Here is a 21,523-nt window from a genome sequence, read left to right as displayed (position 1 = left end):
AAATTACCTGCAATTATTTTACTTATAAGGTCTTAAGCTTTAATAAAGCTAGTAACATAATAGAAAGTACTTGTCTAAATGAGGAATAGCTACTATACAAAACAGGTGGAAAACTGTTCATAAACATAGAGAAATACAGCCTACAAAGTCCCAAGCCATGGAGCAAAAGGTTAAAATGTTCTTAGATGTGTCCATTCTTCTTTATTCTACTTGGATAGAATTATACATAAAAATAGCACTAAAGTAAGTTAGGTTTTGTTTGGGGGTTTCAGTTTTTGTCTGCTTTTATATAAATAAGTTTAATAGTTAAATGCCTTTAAACTATTTTATTGCACCCTGTGGAAAAGCAGACACCTGAACTTTTGAACTGCTGAACTTTTCCTTCAATAATGATCAAAAGTTGTTGATCTTGGGATCCTAATTAGCCTTTTGTGGCAGCAAATGGATTCTGAAGTTCCTTTCTCATCTTCTGAATTAAGAAATAAAAATGCTAAAAAAAATTTATCTGAGAGCAGTGTATTTTTTGAGTTTTCTGCCAGAAAATAGCATTTTCCAGTCAATATCAATGTTATGTTTGGTTAAAAGTTTCCTAGGAGAAAGAAGCCTTTTCAATGCCAATGTTGTGTTTATGCATTCAGTTTAGGGATTTCTAAAAATAAAAGGAATCGTTTATACCTAAGGGGTAAGTTATTCTTAGGCTGGAGTATGTTTATACACATGTAAAATGTGTAATGTGTATATGTCTTGATAAGTTTACATAAACATTTTCAGGGTGAACTTTTCAATGGAGAATTACAATAGCTGTTCAAATATAAACATTCTGTAAGAGACTTCTACATCACTGAATCTAATTGCATGGTATTATAAGCCAGTACATAATTTAATCTCCTTCACTGTGCTCTATCTTAAAAGTAATTAGGAGTTCTATATGCAGTGCTCCAGCTATTCCAGGGTCTAATTTTTCATTATGTGAAACTTTAAAAAAATTTCCAGTTAAAGCAAGTTACCTAATTTAATTTTAATTGAAGAAAATTAGCAAATAGTATGTTAATATATCTTAGCTCTTTTCTCTCCTTGGCATTTAAAATACTCACTTTTTGTATGCAAAACAAGTTTGGGATTTTTTTATCCTCTCATCTGATAATCTCTCACTTCTACTCATCCTGTTCTAGCTCTGTGCCACTTCCACTCTGAGTTGTTCTCTTTTAGACAAGGCTCTCATAATGACATACCACACTCTGCATGAAGCCTTACCATTAATACTTTTCTATTCCAATTAAGACTTTTGGCTTGCATATCTTCATGGTTATGTCCAGATGATGAGCTTCCAGGTCATGCAGGGGTTTTCTTCCAGGCCCTGTAGTACATATTTTCACACATGATGCTTTGAACTCATCACATTTCTCTTTGGTAATATTTTAGGAACTTTGCCATCTTTTACTGGGGGACAGGCAACAAATTTAGCTGGACTGACATTGCCCCTTCTAGGTTAAAAACTTGCTACAAATATTTTTTGTGTTTGTGGATTTGTAAGGATTGTATCTCATTATACTTTAGATGGAGTTGTGCAACAGCTTCTGTTCTCATAGTCTGCCACAATGTATACTTATATATCCCTTTTCCTGCCTGGTATCTTTTTAACTGTTGATTGTGTACCTGTTTCGTTAACTTTCATATTTGGTAAAGCTGACTCACAGCTTTTTTTTTACCTCAGGATGTTGTCTTGTCTCACAAATGGAATGCTTTTTTGTTCTTTTTTTTTTCAATGTATCTTAATTGAAAAGATTTTCCCAGTAGAGAGAAACAGAGCAGTAATTTAAAATTGTATGCATACTTTCAGGAGCAAACATTCAATTGAAAGTTCTCTTACTTCTCCAAGTACTTACAACTTCACATTTTATGTTGTAATCTGCAGTGGCAAGTAATTAGACTGCATGTAGTCTCTGTGCATAAAAAATAACATTGTTGAGACTAGGGTATTTCAGTAAAAACAATAATTTTTATTTCTGATACTTACTTAAAAGATAATTTACACAATTTCTGGATGTTCATTTTATAGGAGGGAAGTTCATTTGAGTGCAGCATTTCATGACTTGTATGAAATAAAAATGTCAGGATAGATTGTCACTGGTGAAATGCATTTAAATTTCTCAGCTCTTATTACAAGGTACTTAATAAATTAAGTTACAGAATTAGAATTTAATATAGAATTGTCTGTATAATTCTACATAGATGCTAGCTGGTGGTGTCTAAAGAGCACCAAGGTATTCATGGTTCCTGAACAATCTAGTTTTATTTTTATGATTGCTTTCTGAAATTGAAATTTTTAAACTAGAAAAAAGGTCGAGGTCACCAGGAATGTGAATTGCTGCCTACTTGTGTTTTAAGACAGCATTTAAAATCAAAAGCATTCTTAGAGTTGGTAGTATTGTGTTCTTTTGTGTAATCTTGGTAGTTTTCCAAAATTTAATGCTTACTATTGTAACTAAGATTATCTTAAGGGATATACCTAATTTTGCTTATGCAGTTTTTGGAAATCATTACTTTCTTGAGGTTTTGATTTGATGAACTAGTAAAACCCTACCTTTTAAGTATGCATATAAATAGAATCTTTAGTAGGATTAAGCACATTACTTTCTTGGATTGAAATATTCTGAGTAACAAATATAGATTTAATTTTTATTTTGTTTCATAATTTGGAACAAATTTTCAGAGTTTGTAAATATAGAAGTGACAAGTACAATTTAACAAGGTAAAATTGTGCAGAGAGTGAGTAGTAGAAGCAAAACAATCTTCTGGTGTAGATTTCCTGCCTGGCTATAGGAGTCACTCTGATCTCATTTCAAAGCTATGAGCTCCCCAGTGCAGTGCCACGAGGTTATGTGGGCAGAGCATCCAACTTATTCATAAATTATCAAAACAAGCCAGTAAATTGGTGGCATGATTACTGTTGATTTTTGGTTGGGCTGTGTTACCCAATACAGCAAAAATGGAGCTTATTCTGGAGACGTGCAGCACCTTCCAGGGCAGCAGTGAGCAGAACTCTGAGGCTGTGCAGGTGTGAGCTCACCAGGCCCTGGGGACACACTGGGCTTGCTCTTGGAACCTTCCTGTGTTCACTGGTGGTTAGAAGAGCATGCTAAAAACTACTGGGAAAGAAATAGGGAACAAAATACTGAATGTTAGCCTGTCTTTTATACCCACTATATGATTTAATTTTTGATGTTCTGATTTTAATTTTATGTAGAGTTCATGTTCCCATGTCTTGAAAAGGGTAAGGCCTGGTATGGGCAAAGGTATAGAAGAGCAAACTGTAACTTGTAGCTAAGTGATGCTCCTATTTCATGTCTGTCCTTATTTGCATTCCTCTTGTGTTTTGCTTCTCTTATTTCTCCTTCCCACAATTAGAAGCAGATAGCTGGGAGATGTGATGCTGTCCAAGTGATAGGCAGAGAGTTTAATGCATGTGATGAGAGTTAATTTAAATTGTGACATGTTCTTCTATGACATAGCTTAGAAAAGAATGATGGGAAGGAAGAAAAAGTTACTTGTTTCATTTGTAATAAATTCTTGATGTATTTATCCTCAGTATTCTAAGGTTTAAGTACTGTTTCAAACAAGGAAATGGTTTGTCAAAGAAAGAGTAGTTAATTACTAATTTAAATAAGACAGAAACATATTCAGAAACTGAAATGTTGTAGTGGGAGAAAGCAGGTCCTAGAGAAATACACTTTTTTTTGTTCATTTAACAAATGAAACAAAGGAGAGGCAAGTTCTTGTCTTTTTAAGCTTTAATATTTTATATATGGTATTTTGGTCATTGTACATACCTGATCACAATTAATCAGTAATTGATCAGTAAAGCTGCTTGAATGATAAATCTGGTTTTGTGCCTTGTCTCCAGCTGCAACACTCAATACAATTTCAGATTCCTCTGAGACTGCATGTTAACACTGGAAAAAAGTGATCTGCCCCTTTCCTGCATGTTGAAAAAAAATATTTCTACAATGATTGTTGCTACAGATTTTAGTATTCTTATATTCACGGACTGAAACGTGTTCATATACAGCTTTTATGCTCCTGATGTTCATTTGTACTTTTCGACTTGCTGGTGTATATCCAGAATTTCTTTCTGTATTTTACTGGCTTTTGAGAACTGATCTAAACAGAACTTTTCTTCCTTCTGTGGCCACCAGCAACATTTCTTTTGAGTTCAATAAAGTACCATTGTGTCTTTAATATAAGTGTGAATTTATATGTGAGTTGCTGTGGACTGGAGAGGCAGTTTTTATCAAGCTCTCATTTAAGATGCTAGTAGAAAAAGAATAAGGATATAATTATTAAGATTTATCAACTCTCAGAAAAACTTACTTTGCTGTCCTTTCTTACAGTGAAAAAATGGTCTTAGAATTTGAATGATGGTTTGGACATTCACCCTTAAAAAATGGTTGTGCAAACTGTCAGCAGAAATGTCCAACAACAATCCAACAAAACTGCTTTCAGTCATTGTAAAAGTGATAGTAGTGTTTATTAGGAGAGGTGAAAGAACAGATTCACATTGTGGTTGTGCTGAGGGTCATGGAGAATGTGTGACAGTGCTGAGGTTATGGCACATGTGCTCAGCTCTGCTTGTGTCCCCTGACATTCGTGTCCCATCCATTGCTGCAAAGCTAAACTAAGATACACCTCCAAATTAAATCCCCAGATGGGGCAATGGAAAGTCAGAGAAACTATGAGTTTTCTGAGGGTGATGTCTTACTCTCTGAACTGTTATGTCTTGTGAGTGACAAGCAAATAATTCTGACAGCTTGGTTTTCTCTGCACATCCAAATGATGACAGCATATTATGTATTCTACATATATTATGTAATAAAGGTGTCACACATAATGATGTTACATATTTTATAGCAAAGGCTTTAATGGCTAGACACAATTGCATAAAATTTGTTCTTATTATGCAGCAAAATTTTGTGTTATTTATAAAACGAAAAAATACATTTTTTCAAATTTTGGTGAGACATGTAATTTTGAAATTTGCCTTGATCATTACTGTTATTCTGTTAGTCTTTTGTTTTCTCAGAAAAAGGAAAAGAGTTTCCTCCTTAATGTGCAATTTAGCAGGAAACATTGTTCATTAGGAACTTAAATTTTCATATTTGTTTTATTGAGATTGAGTATACCTGCTATGGAAAATGTCTAATATGGCAAGGTTTTGGATGTACTCAATGGAAACCCTCTTCGATATTTGTTCTTTTGGTTTAAAAATTGTATCTTTCCTTTAGCTAAAGTAGTGTCTTCTCCAGTAGTTTTTGCTGAACTTGTGTTAACAGACAGAATAGTGGATTGCATACTTCATATAGAAATAAAAAAGAACATTTAAACAGTGAGCAATGTGTTTTGGGCAGGTATGCTTGAGAGGTTGTTAGAAACAGTTTTAGGGGCCTGGTGTCAATAACAGAGGAAGACTGCATCATTTTACAGCATGTGGCAGAGTAAGGAAAAGAGGAAGTTCTGGACGCTAGAGGAGAACAACTGAAGCATGAAATAACCAGTTTCATGAGGGTTTATGTAAGAGAGATATGCAGTTGACAAGAAGAGGCAGAAGAACTCTTGGGACAGAATTTCTGACAGTGTAAGATGCTCAGTGTTCTCCAAGTCAATGCAGAAAGGAGAGTTTGTTGGGGTTTTTCTGGTGTGATGTCTTTAGGTTATATGAAGAGAAGTAGCTGACTTTTCAAATGTTCTCCGCTCATAAGTGGGAATACATGGTAAGTAAAAGTTTACCAATTTAAAAATACTTAAAATGACATTTCAATGATCCTTACACAGAGCACATTTAATATTGTAGCCCTCAAATTTGGATATCTTAACTTGGTTCTATGGAAACTGCTTTTTTCATACGCTTCCTCCAGTTTTCAGGTCTTTGTTAATCAGTGGCACAGATGTGAATTTGTAATTTTGTTGCACAAAACCTAGCTAGACTGAATTGTTAGTTCTCAAGTAGATACAGGGTTTTTCATAATAAATATGTAATTAATTTTTTTAAAACTAGAAATTTTATAAAACTAGAAATGTAATGACACAGTTTGTTTGTAAGGTGATAGATGTCACAATTTTTGGTTTTACTGTTTTTTCTTGGTGTCGTGGGTTGACCCTGACGGATGCCCAGGCACCAACAACAGCCACTCACTCCTCTCTGCAGCTGGACAAAGGAGAGAAAATTTAACAAAGGGTTCATGGATTGCGATAAGATCCAGGAGAAATCACTCATCAAATACCATCAAAGGCAAAACAGGCTCCACTTAGTGATATAAAGTAAATTTATTACTAATAAAATAAGAACAGGATAATGAGAAATAAAATAAGCCTGTAAAACCACCTTCACTCCACCATCTTTCCCAGCTCTACCTCTTACCCCAGCCGTGCAGGGACACAGGGATTGGGGTTGTGGTCAGTTCATCACCTGGGGCTTCTCTCACTGTTCAAGGAGAGGAATTGTTCTCCTGCTGCACCGTGAGCTCCCTCCCCCAGGAGACAGCTCTCCACAAACTTCTCCCTTGGGAATCCATCCAACAAACAACACCTCTGCAAACTGCTGCAACGTCAGTCCCTCCCACGGGCACACAGTCCTCCCAAAACTGCTGTGGTGTGGGTCATTCTTCCACGGGGTGCAGCCCTCCAAGGACAGGCTGCTCCAGCCTGGAAGCAGGGACCCTTCTCTCCACCGGGTCTCCCACTGGATCACAGCCTCCTCCAGGGATCCACCTGCTCCTGCATGGGCACCTTCCCCACGGGCTGGGGGTGGATCTCTGCATCCCCATGGATCCCCACGGGCTGGGGGTGGATCTCTGCATCCCCATGGATCCCCACGGGCTGGGGGTGGATCTCTGCATCCCCATGGATCCCCACGGGCTGGGGGTGGATCTCTGCATCCCCATGGATCCCCACGGGCTGGGGGTGGATCTCTGCATCCCCATGGATCCCCACGGGCTGGGGGTGGATCTCTCAATCCCCTGTGGATCTCCATGGGCTGCAGGGGCACAGCTACTCCCCCATGCCATCTCCACAGCCTGCAGAGGAATCCCGGCTCTGGTGCCTGGAACACCTCCTCCCCTCCTTTGCTGACCTTGGTGTTGCCATGTTGTTTTCCTTCACATGTTCTCACTTCCTTCTCTTCTCTGGCTGGAATTAAAACTACACCACAACCTTTATTTTGATTTCTTCTTAAATATGTTATCACAGAGGTGTTACCATCGTCCCTAATTGGCCCTGCCTTTTCCATCTTCAGAGCCGTCAGGGATTGGCTCTGTTAGACATCGTGGAAGTTTCCAGCAGCTTCTCACAGAAGCCACTTCTATGAGCCCCCTCTGGTGCCAGTAACCAGGCCATGCAAAACCAATACATTTGGCAAGCATGAAAACCATGCCAAATTTCCATTTGGCAGAGGTAATGTAAAATTTTTTGCAGAATATTCAGATGCATTTTTTGAGAGGAATGTTACACTGAGGTGTAGTAACACACAACAATTTCCAGGTAGGATACTGAAAGTTCCAAGAATTTATGGCTAGAATCCTTCATAGTTTGCTTCTAGGTATGCCTGGAGCAGTGCAGCCATGAGTGAAAGCTGCAGCTCTCTGACAGCTGTGAGTGACCTCAGTGGGGTGAGTCAGTGTCAAGCCAGGTCTGTACCAGTATCCTCATTACAGCTGGTGCTCCTTGGCACCCCGTGGCAGTCCCAGTGGAGTTACTGAATCAAAGCACCTCGCTGGTCTCCTTGTTTGATGTGCAGTGCCAAGAGTTAGCTGAAAAACCTTGTGTTCTGTTCTCCTGAAGAACCTTTTATTCTGGTTGTGTAAAATGTAGTTTTCACTGCTGGCGAGGGATTGTCGTGTATTTATTCATAGGATTTTTAAGTGGAGCAATAGTGAAACATCAAGACCAAGTATTACTATGTATACTTAAAAAATGGTGAAGCACCATCAAAGAATCATTGTACAGCTCTGTGAAATTACTTGAATGATAGATGATCATGTCAATGTCTGTGACAATGGAGAGAAATTTGATGAGAGAAAAGATTCTATTTATTTTGTTGAAGCTGTGTTAATGCTTTATTTTTTTTCCTGTGTGGATCCCTCTCAGCTGAGTAAAATAAAAAAAAAAATTTGTAAAGCATTGCAGAATACCAGAGATTAACTGAAACCTGCAGAGCCTGAAATACTTTAGGAGACATTGAACTCTTTCTCATTCTGCTCTTTCATGTAGTTAAGAAGTGTGGATCAAGGCCTGTCTAGCAGAATTACCATGCTATGCGTCATAATATAATAAAATACTGTGTTATGACCTAAACAAAGGACCTGAACCCAAGGTTCTGTATTATTTTCCAACTGTGTTATTTCCCCAAGAATTCTGCAAGCTTTTGAAGTTGTTGCACAAGAAAATCTATAAAGGGCCCACAACCTTAGTTGCTGTAAATAACTTTTTATTCTTTTTAAAATAGGCTAGATTCTCCATATTCCCAGTGTTCATTTAAAATCTTACATACGTTTTCCTTGTAGAATGTCAAGATTACTAAAGAGGGAGTGAACACGTTGAATATTTTGAGAAGTTACAGATTGCTTGTCTGTGGCAGTTGGGAATTCATCAAAAAATTACCATGCTATTACCCAGTACATACCCCCCCAAATGAGAGTTACATGATAGGTATTTTCTGCTGTTTTACATCCTCAGACCATAGTCTCTGAAATTATCTTGGCTTTCTATGTGGTACCATCAAGTCATTAAATATTAAACCCTACAAGTCTCATTTCTCAATTTATAAGAGAGGAGCTAAAAGCTCATCATAGTTTTTTATGTTTCTAAAATATTTTGAATATATAAAATGCTGTTCAGATACTAAGTTTAACTTGTTTTAGTCAAATTTTTAACCTTCTAAGATTGCCTGAAATTATTACAATGCTCTCTCTGTGACCCTTTGTAGCCTTAGTAGCTTTCAAAGGTTTCACCAAGACCTGATGAAAATCCCCATTTAGTCTTGCTATGTAATATTTTGATATACTCTCTCATCTCAGGCTTCTTAGAACTATAAGCTTGGCTCTTTTTCTTGGTGTTTATTGCAGATGTTCCCTGGTTTAACTTTCCTGCTTTTTCCACTAAGCACTGATTTTGCAATATATTAAGACAGAAAAGATAATAGATTTTCATACTAGGTAAATATGGTCATGGAACAGAAATCCTCTATTGGCCAAAGAAAACATTGGAAGACTGAAAAGGAAAGTGGAAAGAATTCTGCATACCTGGGAAGAGCAAAAGGCATGTGACTGTAGGAAGTAAAATTTTTTAACACAATTTACTATTTAACAGTTTATTATTTATTATTTATTTGAGCTTTTTCTGGAAAGTGGATTTACAGATCACATAAATAAAAATCTGAAGTCAAAAGAAAGTTTACAGTAAATTAAGAATATTTTGAGAAGTCCTATGTATAACAGGCAGTTTTTATTTGAATATAGGCATAAAGAATGGTAGAATAGGGAAGAGGTTCTTTATCTACTAATAAATATTCTGAATTCTTGGTAAAATATTTAATTTTAAATAAATGTGTCATGCTTATAATCTAATAGATTAATCCTTGTCATCACTATCATCATTGTTACTATCCTATCAAAAGAAGAGTTGATATTTGTATTTCCTTTCATAAGGTAATAAATCTTTCATTGCTGTGTGCTTGGTTTGATTAATTGAAGTGTATGAGATAGCCAAGATGCTTAAAATTGTGTCTTCTGTTCCACAGAGAAACAGGAATTCAGAGAACTAGCCTGAACATTGTAATATAGTCATTATAGGCTCATAAAAAGCATCTGGTTTTAGTGAGAATTTATATTCAACAAGATGCCTATATCTACACAAGCCAGTGCATAACAAGCACATTATATACAGAAGCTATAATTTCACACAGCTGAAAGACTGACATCAAATGTCAACCTAATAATTTTTTAATCTTTTTTTTTATTTGTAAACACCAGAATGTTTTCCAGCTGAAGCATCTCTCTACCAAAGAGTAAATTTCTACTTACTTAAAATTTACTAATTTTTTAGATTAACCTTTTCTAATCACGAAAGTTTGGCAGATCACAAATCAAAAACTGTCACAAGCATCTTAGCTAGCCACATATTTATGACTTGTTTAAAGAAAATTTCTAGCAATAAATAAATACTGTTCAGGGTAATTTTTCAGATTGATTGGTAGAGCACTGCTTCAGAGCCACTGACATGGATTACTGTCTGCTGGGGAACTGGACAATGGCAATTTAGTTTTATCCAGGTCTCATTTGTTTTCATCTCCCACATGCAGAATTTTAAAGTTCATTCATTTGCATGAGTCATGAAGGTAGAAACACTGCCCAGTTGGAAAAAGTGGTACATATTTTATAGAAAATTCCTCTCATTATAATGAGGAGGAAATACAATCTCAAAACTGTATAACTATATAGCTTAAATTGGTTAAAGTATCTTAAGTGGATCATTGTGCTTTTCAGGAACTGTCAGTTCTAATGCTGAATAGTTGTATTCAGTTATGGGCTGGACAGAAATCACTTCAAAATTTTGTATGCAGTCATGATATCCCTCATGGAAAGTTTTCATTCACACAGTTTCCCGGTATTTGTGCTGTTTAGTAGGTGGATTTGTTCTGGTCTAACGAGGAGAACATTGTGTAGCTGAATGTTCTTCCATGTGGTTGGATTCATAAGCATCTTCCTTTTAATGGAAGCTTTTTCTCTCCACGTGGAGGCAGTCGCTTCCTGGAATGGGCAGAAATGCATTCTGTTTTGCAGGTACTGCTTAAAAATGCAGCAGGATGTTGATTAATATTTTTAAGTCTGTGAAATTAATTGAGATTTTGAGAGAGATAAATTGTGTAATTGTATGTCACCCTATATATAGGCAAAACCCAAAAGTTTGAGATACTCAAGAAAGCATTGAAAACCTCAGAGATCATAGGATTATTGGATAGGCTGAGTTGGCACAGACCCATCAGGATCATTGAATGCAACTCCTGGCAGGACACCCCAAAAATTCCATCCTGTGCCTGAGAGCATTGTCCAAACACTTCTTGATCTCCATCAGGTTCTGTGTGATTGGACACTAGAACCTGTGGAGAAGATGTGTTATCTCCTCCCTTGCCATTCCTCTTTTCCTTGTCAGTATGGGAATATTAAGATACAACCAGTTTAAGAAAGAGCAGTAAGCACAAAATTGCATGTTAAACTACTCTCTCCAGTGATCAGGTGCCTAAATCCAAAATACACTAAGTGTTTTACCTGCTTATGGTTCAGTGCACCTCATTCTCCCAGTTTTTTTTTAAATGACAAATACCACTAAAACCGTGTTTGGTCCCATGGCAGGAACTTGGAATTCTTTTCTTGGTGAGTAAATATTAATCACAAGGTTGTGCACTCTTGTTCCATTTTGTCTGCTTCTCTAGGTCCAAGATCTGTTCTTTCTTTTTACCTTGGCCTTGCTTGACTAAAGGTCAAGTACCTGCTAAGCAGGGCAGGTCCCTTAGTAGTCAGGACATTCCTGCTGAAGTGTCCTGCATGCTAAAAAAAATAATATTTTATCAGTTTTTCATTTCTTTAAGACCAAGCAGGAAGGGAATAAAGAGTTTAAGTAGAAGTAGTCACTGAGGGGTGGTTTGGACCCGTTTTCAATGTTGACATATGAAAATACACAAACTATTACTTTGGGAATAGCCCTATTGCTTCTGAGACAAGTTGAGTGCTATTATCTAATTCCTGCGATGCAATGGGGAGAGATGGCATTGTTATAATTAAACTTGAGGCTATTTATTTGTTACTTTCTTACAGGAAACAGATCCAACCTCTTCTAGGACGGTTTAGCGAGGCAGAGGCTTTGTTAATCTCCTCTGGGGTTGAGCCAGGGACTCTGGATGGTGTTCTCCTGGATGCTGGCTGCTCTTCTATGCAATTTGATACACCTGAAAGAGGCTTTTCCCTGCAGAAGGATGGACCTTTGGACATGAGGATGGATAGTGACAGGTACATTATAACAGAATATTCTTGAACGTCAAAAACTGTCTGCTCAGCAACCCCTGTGCATTTGCTTTCCTCTTAAAATGAAGAATTCTTGTCATCAAACAATGAGATCTAATTTTGCATGAGTACCCTGACTTTCTTTTGCCAAAAAAGTTTATTTCTATCTCAGTGCCCAGCCCTGGTTATTGTCTTTGCCTTCTTTGAAATAAGAGGAAGGTTCCAGTGATGAGTAATTAAACCAGTAATGTTTTATTAACTCTGCCTTTAAATTGTAACATTTTTGCAGTGTATGGTGTACAGTCACATCTCTTATTCAGAGGCCTATTATTTCCACAGTTTCTCTGCTTGTACTTAATCTGCAGGCTCACAACTTCTTACTGCAGTCCCTTTCCTTTTCTGCCACACTTGCTATTTCTGGAAACTTCACTTGAGCAGGTTCAGTTGCTCCCTCAGGAAAGGAGCAGCATCCTTCTTCTGTGTAATGACCATCTTACCCAGTTGCTTCTCTATAAAAGGAACATAATAAAAATAAATAAATAAAATCCTATCCATTATATCTTCTGGTTTAAATCAGATAGCTACATTGCTTTTAACATGCTAGTATGATGCATGCTTCCATGCCCATTTGCCATTGTATTTGTTGTAAGTTTTACTTAGCAAAATTATAAACTTCCTGTCTCTTTGTGTAGGAGGCACATCAGGCTTAATTGCCAAATTTATGGTTATCGAGTAAATCACCTGTATTTAAATTTGGATTGGTGTTTAGTACTTTCAAGAGCACAAAAATCAGTCATGGAATTATAATTTCCACTTATGCAGGGTTTTTCATCTTCAGACAACCTTATGTATTTCTGCAGCATTTTTCTTTTTGCATGAGCAAGCAAAGATCTGTCTTGAATGGGTGATGGCTGTAATTGCATGGTGCATTACATGACAATTGTAATTCTTCTTGGTGTTTTGATGAACATGTAGTCTTAAGAAATGCCATTTGTTCCTTCATTGCTCACAAGAGCCAATGGGAAGCCTCAATTTCAAAGGAATTAGCTTACCATATTAATGTTAAGTTTTAACAATTTTAAATTTTAAATTTCATGTTACTTGCTTTTTCTGGTTTTGTGCAAAATGCTGCCATGATTCTCCTGGGATTCAGCCCTCAGATTTCAAGAATCTGAACTCCAGGCTTAAATATAAGTCTGATGCATCATGAGAAAACAAACACAGAATAGAAGCATAAGAACAAAGGATACCTGAGGCATAACAAAAGCCTTACACTCCTTACACTATGGTTGTTGCTATGATACTACTTGCCTCTAAGTTTTGTTATCTTTTGTAAGATACTGCAGGGGAGTAAAAAATGCCTGAAAGAGAATTTACAAGAGAATTTATTAAGCAGTTTCTATGTTTTCTCTGATTAGTAAACCCATAGATGATGTTCATAAAATACCTTGAACTATTTCAGTAGCAAAGTGACAGATATAGATCTATAGATTGAAGGCTTTCACTGCTTAAATTGTAGTAAGTCCTGTAATTTATATGACTATGTCATTTCCATTATCTCAGGAGAGTATTTCTATATATTCTTATGCCTTTTAGTGAAAAGTAATGTTTCATTATCTTCATTAGCAATTGTTTTCATAAGAGGAGATGTGAAAGAAAAGATCCTTGAAATCAATTCTGCCTAGAAAACAACTATGATGCAAGGTGGCTAAAATGAACCCATAAGAGGCAAGTTTATATTCTAAAGCTGGCTAAGTAGAAAGGTCACACATAATTTCCATCCTAGCACGATACTGGAATATATTTATTCTTGTCATCCTGTGGACACACACATTCAGAGAGCTGGGGAATTAGAGCTTGGAGATTCCTTTCAGGCCTGGATTTCTCCTGACTCTCAGCTCCATTCCCAGGCTGACAAGCTGACTGCAGCTTCAGTTAGGGAGGAGTCTCCCAGGGTGAGAACATGGTGACAAACAGAGTGGAATTCATCACCAACATTAACCCCTGGTGTCTTTCCCGTGGGACACATCCTGAGGTGCTGTCCCAAGGATGTTTTTCCCAATTGTCCAATGAGCTCCTGTCCTGTCCTGGCTGCACTAACACACTTTAAATCCGGGCTGTCTGTACAATAAATTGGCCTTTTTTCCCCAAAGAGCTCCGTGTGTGTTGCTGTCTTTTCTCTCTCTCTCTGCCGCGCAGTAACCACATCATCCTATTAAGCATATATTTGGAAGTTAAAACTGTTCTAATTGAAGTTGAGGAACAAAATCCATTTAGACCAGCAAGAAAAAGCATTTGAAAGGTGCAAACTGTTTCCCCAGAGTTGCCATCTCCTGTTTGAAAACCTCAAAGGCCCTTGTGTGCAGTGTGTGTGTGTGTTTGACTCCGTGTCCCGGCGTGGTGAAGCCTCACCTGTTGTGGTGCTGGCTGGGGTCAGTGCCCTGATTGGCTGTTGGCTGTGCAGGTGCCCGGCCATGGCCACGGCGGCCGATGCCGTGAACGCTCTGGCTCCGCGGGCGCTCGCCGCCGTCCTGGCCACCTACGGCGAGGAGAGGCAAGCCCGGAAAATCGCCTGGGCCATCGCGCGGGCACGCAGCGTCTACCCCATCACCAGAACGCAGCAGCTCGCCAGCATCGTTGCAGGTACCCTCGTTAATTCTTCACAGTGAGGAGGAAAAAAATATTAATCCCCCAAAGTCCCAGAGGGATCTATTTGTACTCGAAATCATGCAGGATCTAATCCTGCCTGTTCTGCTCTGATGTCAGCTCTCTTTTTCTCTTTTTTTAAGCTCCCATTTTTTTGTATTGTAGTTTGACAATTAGTTTAATAATAGATTTAACGTGAAGTGATTTATCATTTTGTCAGCCAAGTTGAACCATAGAATGACAGCAGCCTTGGGTATTCTTTATCCTGGCTGTTGATCCTGGCTACTTTCAAAAATCAGATATGTCATATCTGTCGTAGTTTAAAATGTCTGTATTTTAATATTTTAAGGGGAGGTACCATGGCAGTCTCCAATTCCGAGTAAAATCAGATAGTTTCTGTATTTTTAAAGAATCAGGAAACACAAAGCAATACATGGCTCGCTTCACCTTGTGCATGCCAACTAGGTCAGCCTGAAGAGTCTATTGAAACACTTCATCTTCCTTGCTCCTCACTGTAAACAACTTGAAGAATATGCAGTTAGGCAGGAACAGTGCTTACATCAAGAAGCTTTACATTTGTGTTCCCAAGTAAAAAAATTTCAAGAAAAAATATAAGACATGAATCCTGTTCATTAACATAATATGTAGCATCAGGATGTTTTTATTCTCTTAACCAAATGATGAAAATCACTACATCTTGTCATGCATAAGTCTAAACTGCTGACTTTGACTATAGACCTTTAAAATTCTAATCCAAATTTAACACTTGCTAAAGAACAGTGTAAAATATTTTATCAGTGTCCTGAAGTGTTGAAAAATTGAAAAATTTATGATATTCTTAAAAATTTGTATTACTTAAACTGGAAATCTAGGGCACTTATATTTAATGATGGAAAAATTAAAAGGTTTGGATTTGTAGAAGTCAGGACAGTTTAGCAAAATGTCCAGGCAACCTAGGCCCAAAGTTTAGCTGGTATGATAAAAGGACTTGAAGAGACACTGCTTGTTATTGTAAGCCCCTGCTGTAAATATAGTGAATGTAAGCAATCTTTAAAAAAAATCAAAGAGATAAAGCAGTATGTGACTTTTATAAACCTTACACTTTTAATATCATCATTAGCAATATCCTGAAATAATAATTTTGGGCTTTGTCATATACGTCACAAATCTCATGCTTTTTGAAAAACTGTTGATTAAGAATTTGAAGCAACCATATCACTGTGTTAAGGATATGTTATGTGTCACAGACAGGCAACCCAGTAATTCTGAAATAATTTTGTGCCACAGCTTAAACTACGGAAATTAAAATACTAGTGTATGAAAGACAGCAATTGAAGTTCCCATCATGTTTAATGTCCTGCGTGTGAGTCATTTGTTAATGGCCAGTTTCTGTGACAATGAGAGGATTTTTTTTGTTCTCACTTTAAATTCTCTGCTATATGTGAACAGCTTCTTGATCCACGAGTCAGGTATGCATCAGGTAGTGTACATGCCAAAACAATGAGTCCAGCACACATCTGCCAAGACAATAAATATCTATGCTTTGTGTGCTTTTTTTGGAGGACACAAGTAGTTATAACAATTTTAGAGCTGTTACACTGATCCCTGTTTGCATAAAACTTCTTCCAATTTTAATTTGATTCATCCAGTAAGGGAGTACTATGGTGGATCTTATTGGTTTTTGAACTGATTTAGAAAACCTTAAGGAAATTTTTTGTAATTGTGATATATATTGATTCATTTATCATGTATCATTAATATATATTCTTACATGAAATTATGTTTGTGAAGTTATTGGGATAAGCCAGAGCTAAAGTGCCAGAGACCATAGCTACAGGAACCTCTTGATGCCACAGCCTAAAAAAAAAACATTGACTAATTCAGAACTTCACCAGAGTAAGATTTATGACCTATGTTAGTTAAATGTTATGTCTTATAAAAAATAAAATATTAATCAGAATAGTAAAATCTTGCATTTTAGATTGTGCAGATTCTTTGCAAGCCTGATTATCTTCCAGAGCAGGATTGTTATTTTTGCCTAGTATAGGAACCAGAAGACAGGCAAAACAATCTAGCCAATGAAGCTGGGTGTCAGTATCTGAGAATTTGTGTAGTGTCTCTATTTCTTTCTCCTCTTATGAATTACTATGGTTTCAGATTTTCTACAGCTCCAAAATTTTATCTCAAGGTCCAGCTGATAATCCGAATCACAGTGAATCTAGATTTGGACTAACCTGAACTTGGAAAATTTAATTTTTTTTAATAGAATGCGAGACTTCTGGTCTTTCCTACCACCCCCCAAAAGGTTAGAACTTGTATTGCAGTTCCTAATTGATTGGGAGGTAGAAGTGAAGGATGTAGTTTAACAAAACACCAAGGAAACAAAACAGCATTAGAAAATTTGCCTTTCTCTTTGTGTTTATAAATATTATCCGAGAAGCTTCAGATCTGTTTAAATAAGATCTCTGTGAGCTGTGGAATCTGCAGTAGAGGAGTTTTTGGTTCAGTCTTGGGAACAGCATCTCTTCCCACAGAAGTCAAACTCTTCTCACTCTTTATAATTTCACAGAGCTATTTGCATCATTGAATGCTCTGTAAACACTAAAAATCAGTAGCTCCCAACTGAAGGGTAGTGAATAGATGTGTGAAAGTTGATTAAGAAGCTCTTCCTGGTGTCTTTTGTTGTACCTCATTGAGTTGTTTGGAAACAAGAGGTCTAACTGTGTGCAGGAGAACTCATTAAAAATGGTGACATTTTTAGAATGTTATTTTCATATGCTTTTCCTGTACAACTAATGGTCTATTTTGATTTCTTTTCAGGGGACAATATGCCTTTTTATCTATTAATTTTCTTTTCAAAATGTATTTTTTCTGAGCATTATTTAGATATATAATCTATTAAAAGAAAATTTTGAGATCATGTAATCATTTGGCCTTAACTTGAAAGGAGTTGATGATGATACGTTAAAGAAATTTTAAAAGTTTAAAAATAACTTTAGTCAGTACAGTCAATTTCATTCAGACTGGTTCACTTTTATCGGCTTTAATTATCAGTTTGGAATTTGTAATATTGCCTGAATTTCAGATGGGTGAGAATTAACACTGTACTGAGGGAGCCTAGACAAAAGGACAATCGTTGCGTCACAGAAACTGATTAAATGCTGTGCAAATTCAACAGACAAATTCCTGCAAACAGGTGCACGATCTGAATTAATTTTTCAACTCTCCCACTCTCTTACACTCTGGGGACTCTAATAGTTCATATTGACAGGCACAGCACATTGCTAATTTCATTCACGAGCTTTTAAAATTTCAATGCATTTCAACATGTGAACCTATTAGATTGTTTTAAAGTGTTAGTATCATCAGGGCATCCTAAAACTAAAAATGGTTATTTCTCTCACTGGGATTTCAAACCATTAATCTAGCCAGAAGAGTGGTGTTTTTATGAATGAAGTTCATTTTACAAGCTTCCCGTACAGATTTTTTTTTTCCTGTTGTTGTACATTGAACAGCCAGTTACCAGGAAGGATTTTCTGTAAGTGTCTTGGTAACTGGAGGAGCCTGGGTGAGAAGTGATGTGCCTGAGCAGAAAGCACAAACAGATTTTTATTTAACTAAACTAGAGGAGTAAGTGTGATAGGAGAATTTTTCACCCATCGAACACAGATCAGAATCTATAGCTTTTACTAAAAAGCTGAAGGTCAATGTGACAGAAATAACTACCAGAGATTACATTTGTTAATCCCAGTCTTTGACAATAAACCAGTAAGTCTTTGAACATGTGAACAGTTTGATTTGGTTTTTAGTCTGGGAGGTTTTGGTTGCATAAAACTGCAAAGTGGCTGCATTTCTTTACCAATTTTCTGAATATTAGTTTTCTGTACTTTATTATAGGACCTGCAGTGCTCTTTGTGCATGTTCAACTGAGACATGTAAGGTTGTATTTTACTTACAGAATATACCTGGGCTTTAATTAATTTTTCTTCAGTGTATGATAAATTATTCATAGTAATAAATTAACAGTTAATTGTCATAGAAGGTTATTGTAGGAAGAAACTGCACTCACCAGCCATGGCAGGATAAGTGGAAGAACTTTCCAAAGACCTGTGTCCTAGTTGTGCTAATAGCCTCAGTGTCATTGTTCTTTTATTTATCTATTCAGTATTTCAATTGCAAAATGTCAGTGTTCATGATCACACCAATGAAAATCTGCCCAGATATAAGCATACTATGTCCCTTTACATTTACATTTTTACAAAGCCTTTTGAAGTTGAATTTAGATTCACAGAATGGTTTGGGTTGGAAGGGACCTTAAAGACCATCCAGTTCCAACTACCTTGCCATGGACAAGGATACCTCCACTAGAGCAATGTGCCTAAAGCCTTGTCCAGCCTGGCCTTGAACATCTGCAGGAATGGGGAATCCAGTTTCTCTGAGCAACCTGGTCCAGTGCCTCACCACCCTCAAAGGGAAGAATTTCTTCTAACTTCTAATTCATTCAATAGTTCTGAGCATTCTACTAGTGTTTGTAGTTGTTACCTGACCTTTAGAGAAAGTTGTGTTTATTTTGCCTAGCACAACATTCCTATATGTTATGCATTAAGAGACACTTTTCATCACACACGGCTGGCACTCAGTGGCTGTTCTAAGGGTTCCATTTCCAAAGAATCTATTTAAATGTATGTAAGGACATATGGAAACAGATACCATGCCAGTTAGTACAAGCTTGGTGTCAGTTTCTTGGGACGCCTTATATTCTGTGATTTTTAGTTCTCCTTTTAATTGAGGTCTCTTATCAAAATGAGCTTTGTGACTTCTACAATGAGAGTATACATTTTTTTGTGATTCATAGTAAATAGAGAAGGTTATATTCTCAAGGACAGAAATGATATAAACTAGCTAGAATAACTTTTCCTAGAGTTTGTAAATGATGGAGAAACCTAGCTCCTGCAGGCTACATCTATTTACTCTGTTTTGTGAGACAGCTTCAAGCCACAAATTCCCATGCAGTTGTTTGTTGGGAGAAGTCAATCCTGTTGCCAAATTCTGTCTTGAAGGATTCAGACATCTGAATGTGTGCATCTAATAAAAAATAGGTGATTTTAGGTCTGACAAGCCTTGACATATTCTGCTGTGTAGACATGTGAAAACACAACAGTATCAGCTGCATTTTCTAAAATTCTCAAGGTATTTTTGTAGACATTTGAAGAAATGCAAGTGTAGCGTTCAACAGTTGCTATTCCCAAACAAGGATAACTCTTTTAATCTTCAAGTAATTCATTGAAAGATAGTTATTACCAGTAGACATTGTCTTCAGTTATCTCTGCCTGTGAAGAAATGCAGTTGTCTGAAAGGCAACAGTTAGAATTGTGTCCATTGTACATTAATTATTTTCCTTAAAACAATAACATAACCACAAATACCAAACTGACATTGATTACACTGAGCTGTGAGATTTATCTATCCTATCTTTTTTTCCTTTATCTTGATTTCACACATTATTTTTTAGTTCAAATTTGCGATGCTTTTGGAGAGGGAATGTCTATAAAAGATTCTAGGGAAAAGAATCCCAACACTTAACCACAAACCATCTTAGTTTAATAAGGTTTACATTCAGAGATGTGAATTCAAAATAAAGATTTATTACAAAGAAGGAAGCTCACTACTCAAGGTTCAGTTTTGACTATGTTTCCTTTAACGTAATCTTGCATGAGTGGATGTCAAGATGTAGAAATATGAAGTTACTAACATACATCTTTTAAAATGTGTGACAGGTGCTTTTCCAGCATCAGCTCTCTATGCACGAAAGGATTTGCTTCAGAGACCTGTTCATGTTGCTACTAAAACTTTTCAAGGCCTGCGAATATTTGTAAATGATGAGCTCCACGAACTCCTCATAGGACTGAAGACAGCTGAGAAGTTTCTAAAACCTGGAGGTCGCCTTGTAGCCATCTCCTTCCATTCCCTAGAGGATCGTATCATCAAACGTTTTCTTCATGGAATTGACATGACAGAAAAGTACAATCTTAGCTCAAAGCAGAAGATAAGACAGGCTCTGAAAAATTCCTCCAAAGAAGGTACACAAGGATCTCCCTGTGGAAAATCCAACTCAAAGTGGATTTTTATACAGAAAAAAGTTCTCACACCCCAGTCCAAGGAAATTCAAGCAAACCCGAGAGGAAGGTCAGCCAAGCTAAGGGCTGCTATTAAACTCTAAACCAAAACATATGATTGCATGATTTTATGATTTCCTTAAATTCTATTTTCCAGAATGCTAAGTGGACAGATAATATCAAACTGAAAAAATAAAATGAAGACTGTTAGAAAACATTTCTTTCTTGTGTTTGTGCTTCTTTTTGATTAGGAAGTGTTATAGAGCATGAAAATGCAAAATAAATGCTTATAAGCGGGTGTCACTAATTATACAAAAAAGACTTTTTTTTTTTAAAGAGCATCAAATACCAAGTTTATACAAATTGCAGGTTTGATGTATTTGTAGTATTCCCTTTAGATTAATTTCAAAATCCTGACATTAACAGTCTAAATTCAGTAGCTAGTTGAGACATATTTTTATGGGGGTGGATTTCACACACCTAATTCTGATGTCTGGTTTAGTCTAGAGTAAGTTTAAACTAACCTAAGAATTCTTGATTTCTATGTCTCTCTATCCCAGCTAACTTGCTGCATGAATGCCTATGGGACAAGAGCTGATTCTTAAATAAAGTGACATCAGGATTCCATATTCTACCCAGGAATTTGTAAATTGACTAATACCTTGTTTAAAATAAGTATTTACGTCTGAGTGATAACCTGGTTGTTTAATG

General features: G+C 36.7%; 1 protein-coding gene across 6 annotated transcripts in view; it reads left to right on the top strand.

Annotated features, from left to right (window-relative positions):
* Positions 1-21,029, top strand: part of METTL15 (methyltransferase 15, mitochondrial 12S rRNA N4-cytidine) — an 89,371-nt gene extending 68,342 nt beyond the window's left edge. For all 6 annotated transcript variants that reach the window (XM_088175688.1, XM_014889815.2, XM_088175686.1 and 3 more), the window contains 3 exons: positions 11,865-12,056; positions 14,515-14,693; positions 20,474-21,029. In XM_088175688.1, coding sequence (XP_088031814.1) covers positions 11,865-12,056; positions 14,515-14,693; positions 20,474-20,916 — 814 coding nt within the window. In that variant the 3' untranslated portion in view covers positions 20,917-21,029. The remainder of the gene's footprint in view (positions 1-11,864; positions 12,057-14,514; positions 14,694-20,473) is intronic.
* The last annotated feature ends 494 nt before the right edge of the window (positions 21,030-21,523 follow it).

This window comes from Sturnus vulgaris, chromosome 18, assembly GCF_052056855.1.
Source record: "Sturnus vulgaris isolate bStuVul1 chromosome 18, bStuVul1.hap1, whole genome shotgun sequence".
NCBI classification, from domain to species: domain Eukaryota; kingdom Metazoa; phylum Chordata; class Aves; order Passeriformes; family Sturnidae; genus Sturnus; species Sturnus vulgaris.
This window is presented reverse-complemented; position numbering and strand designations above follow the sequence as displayed.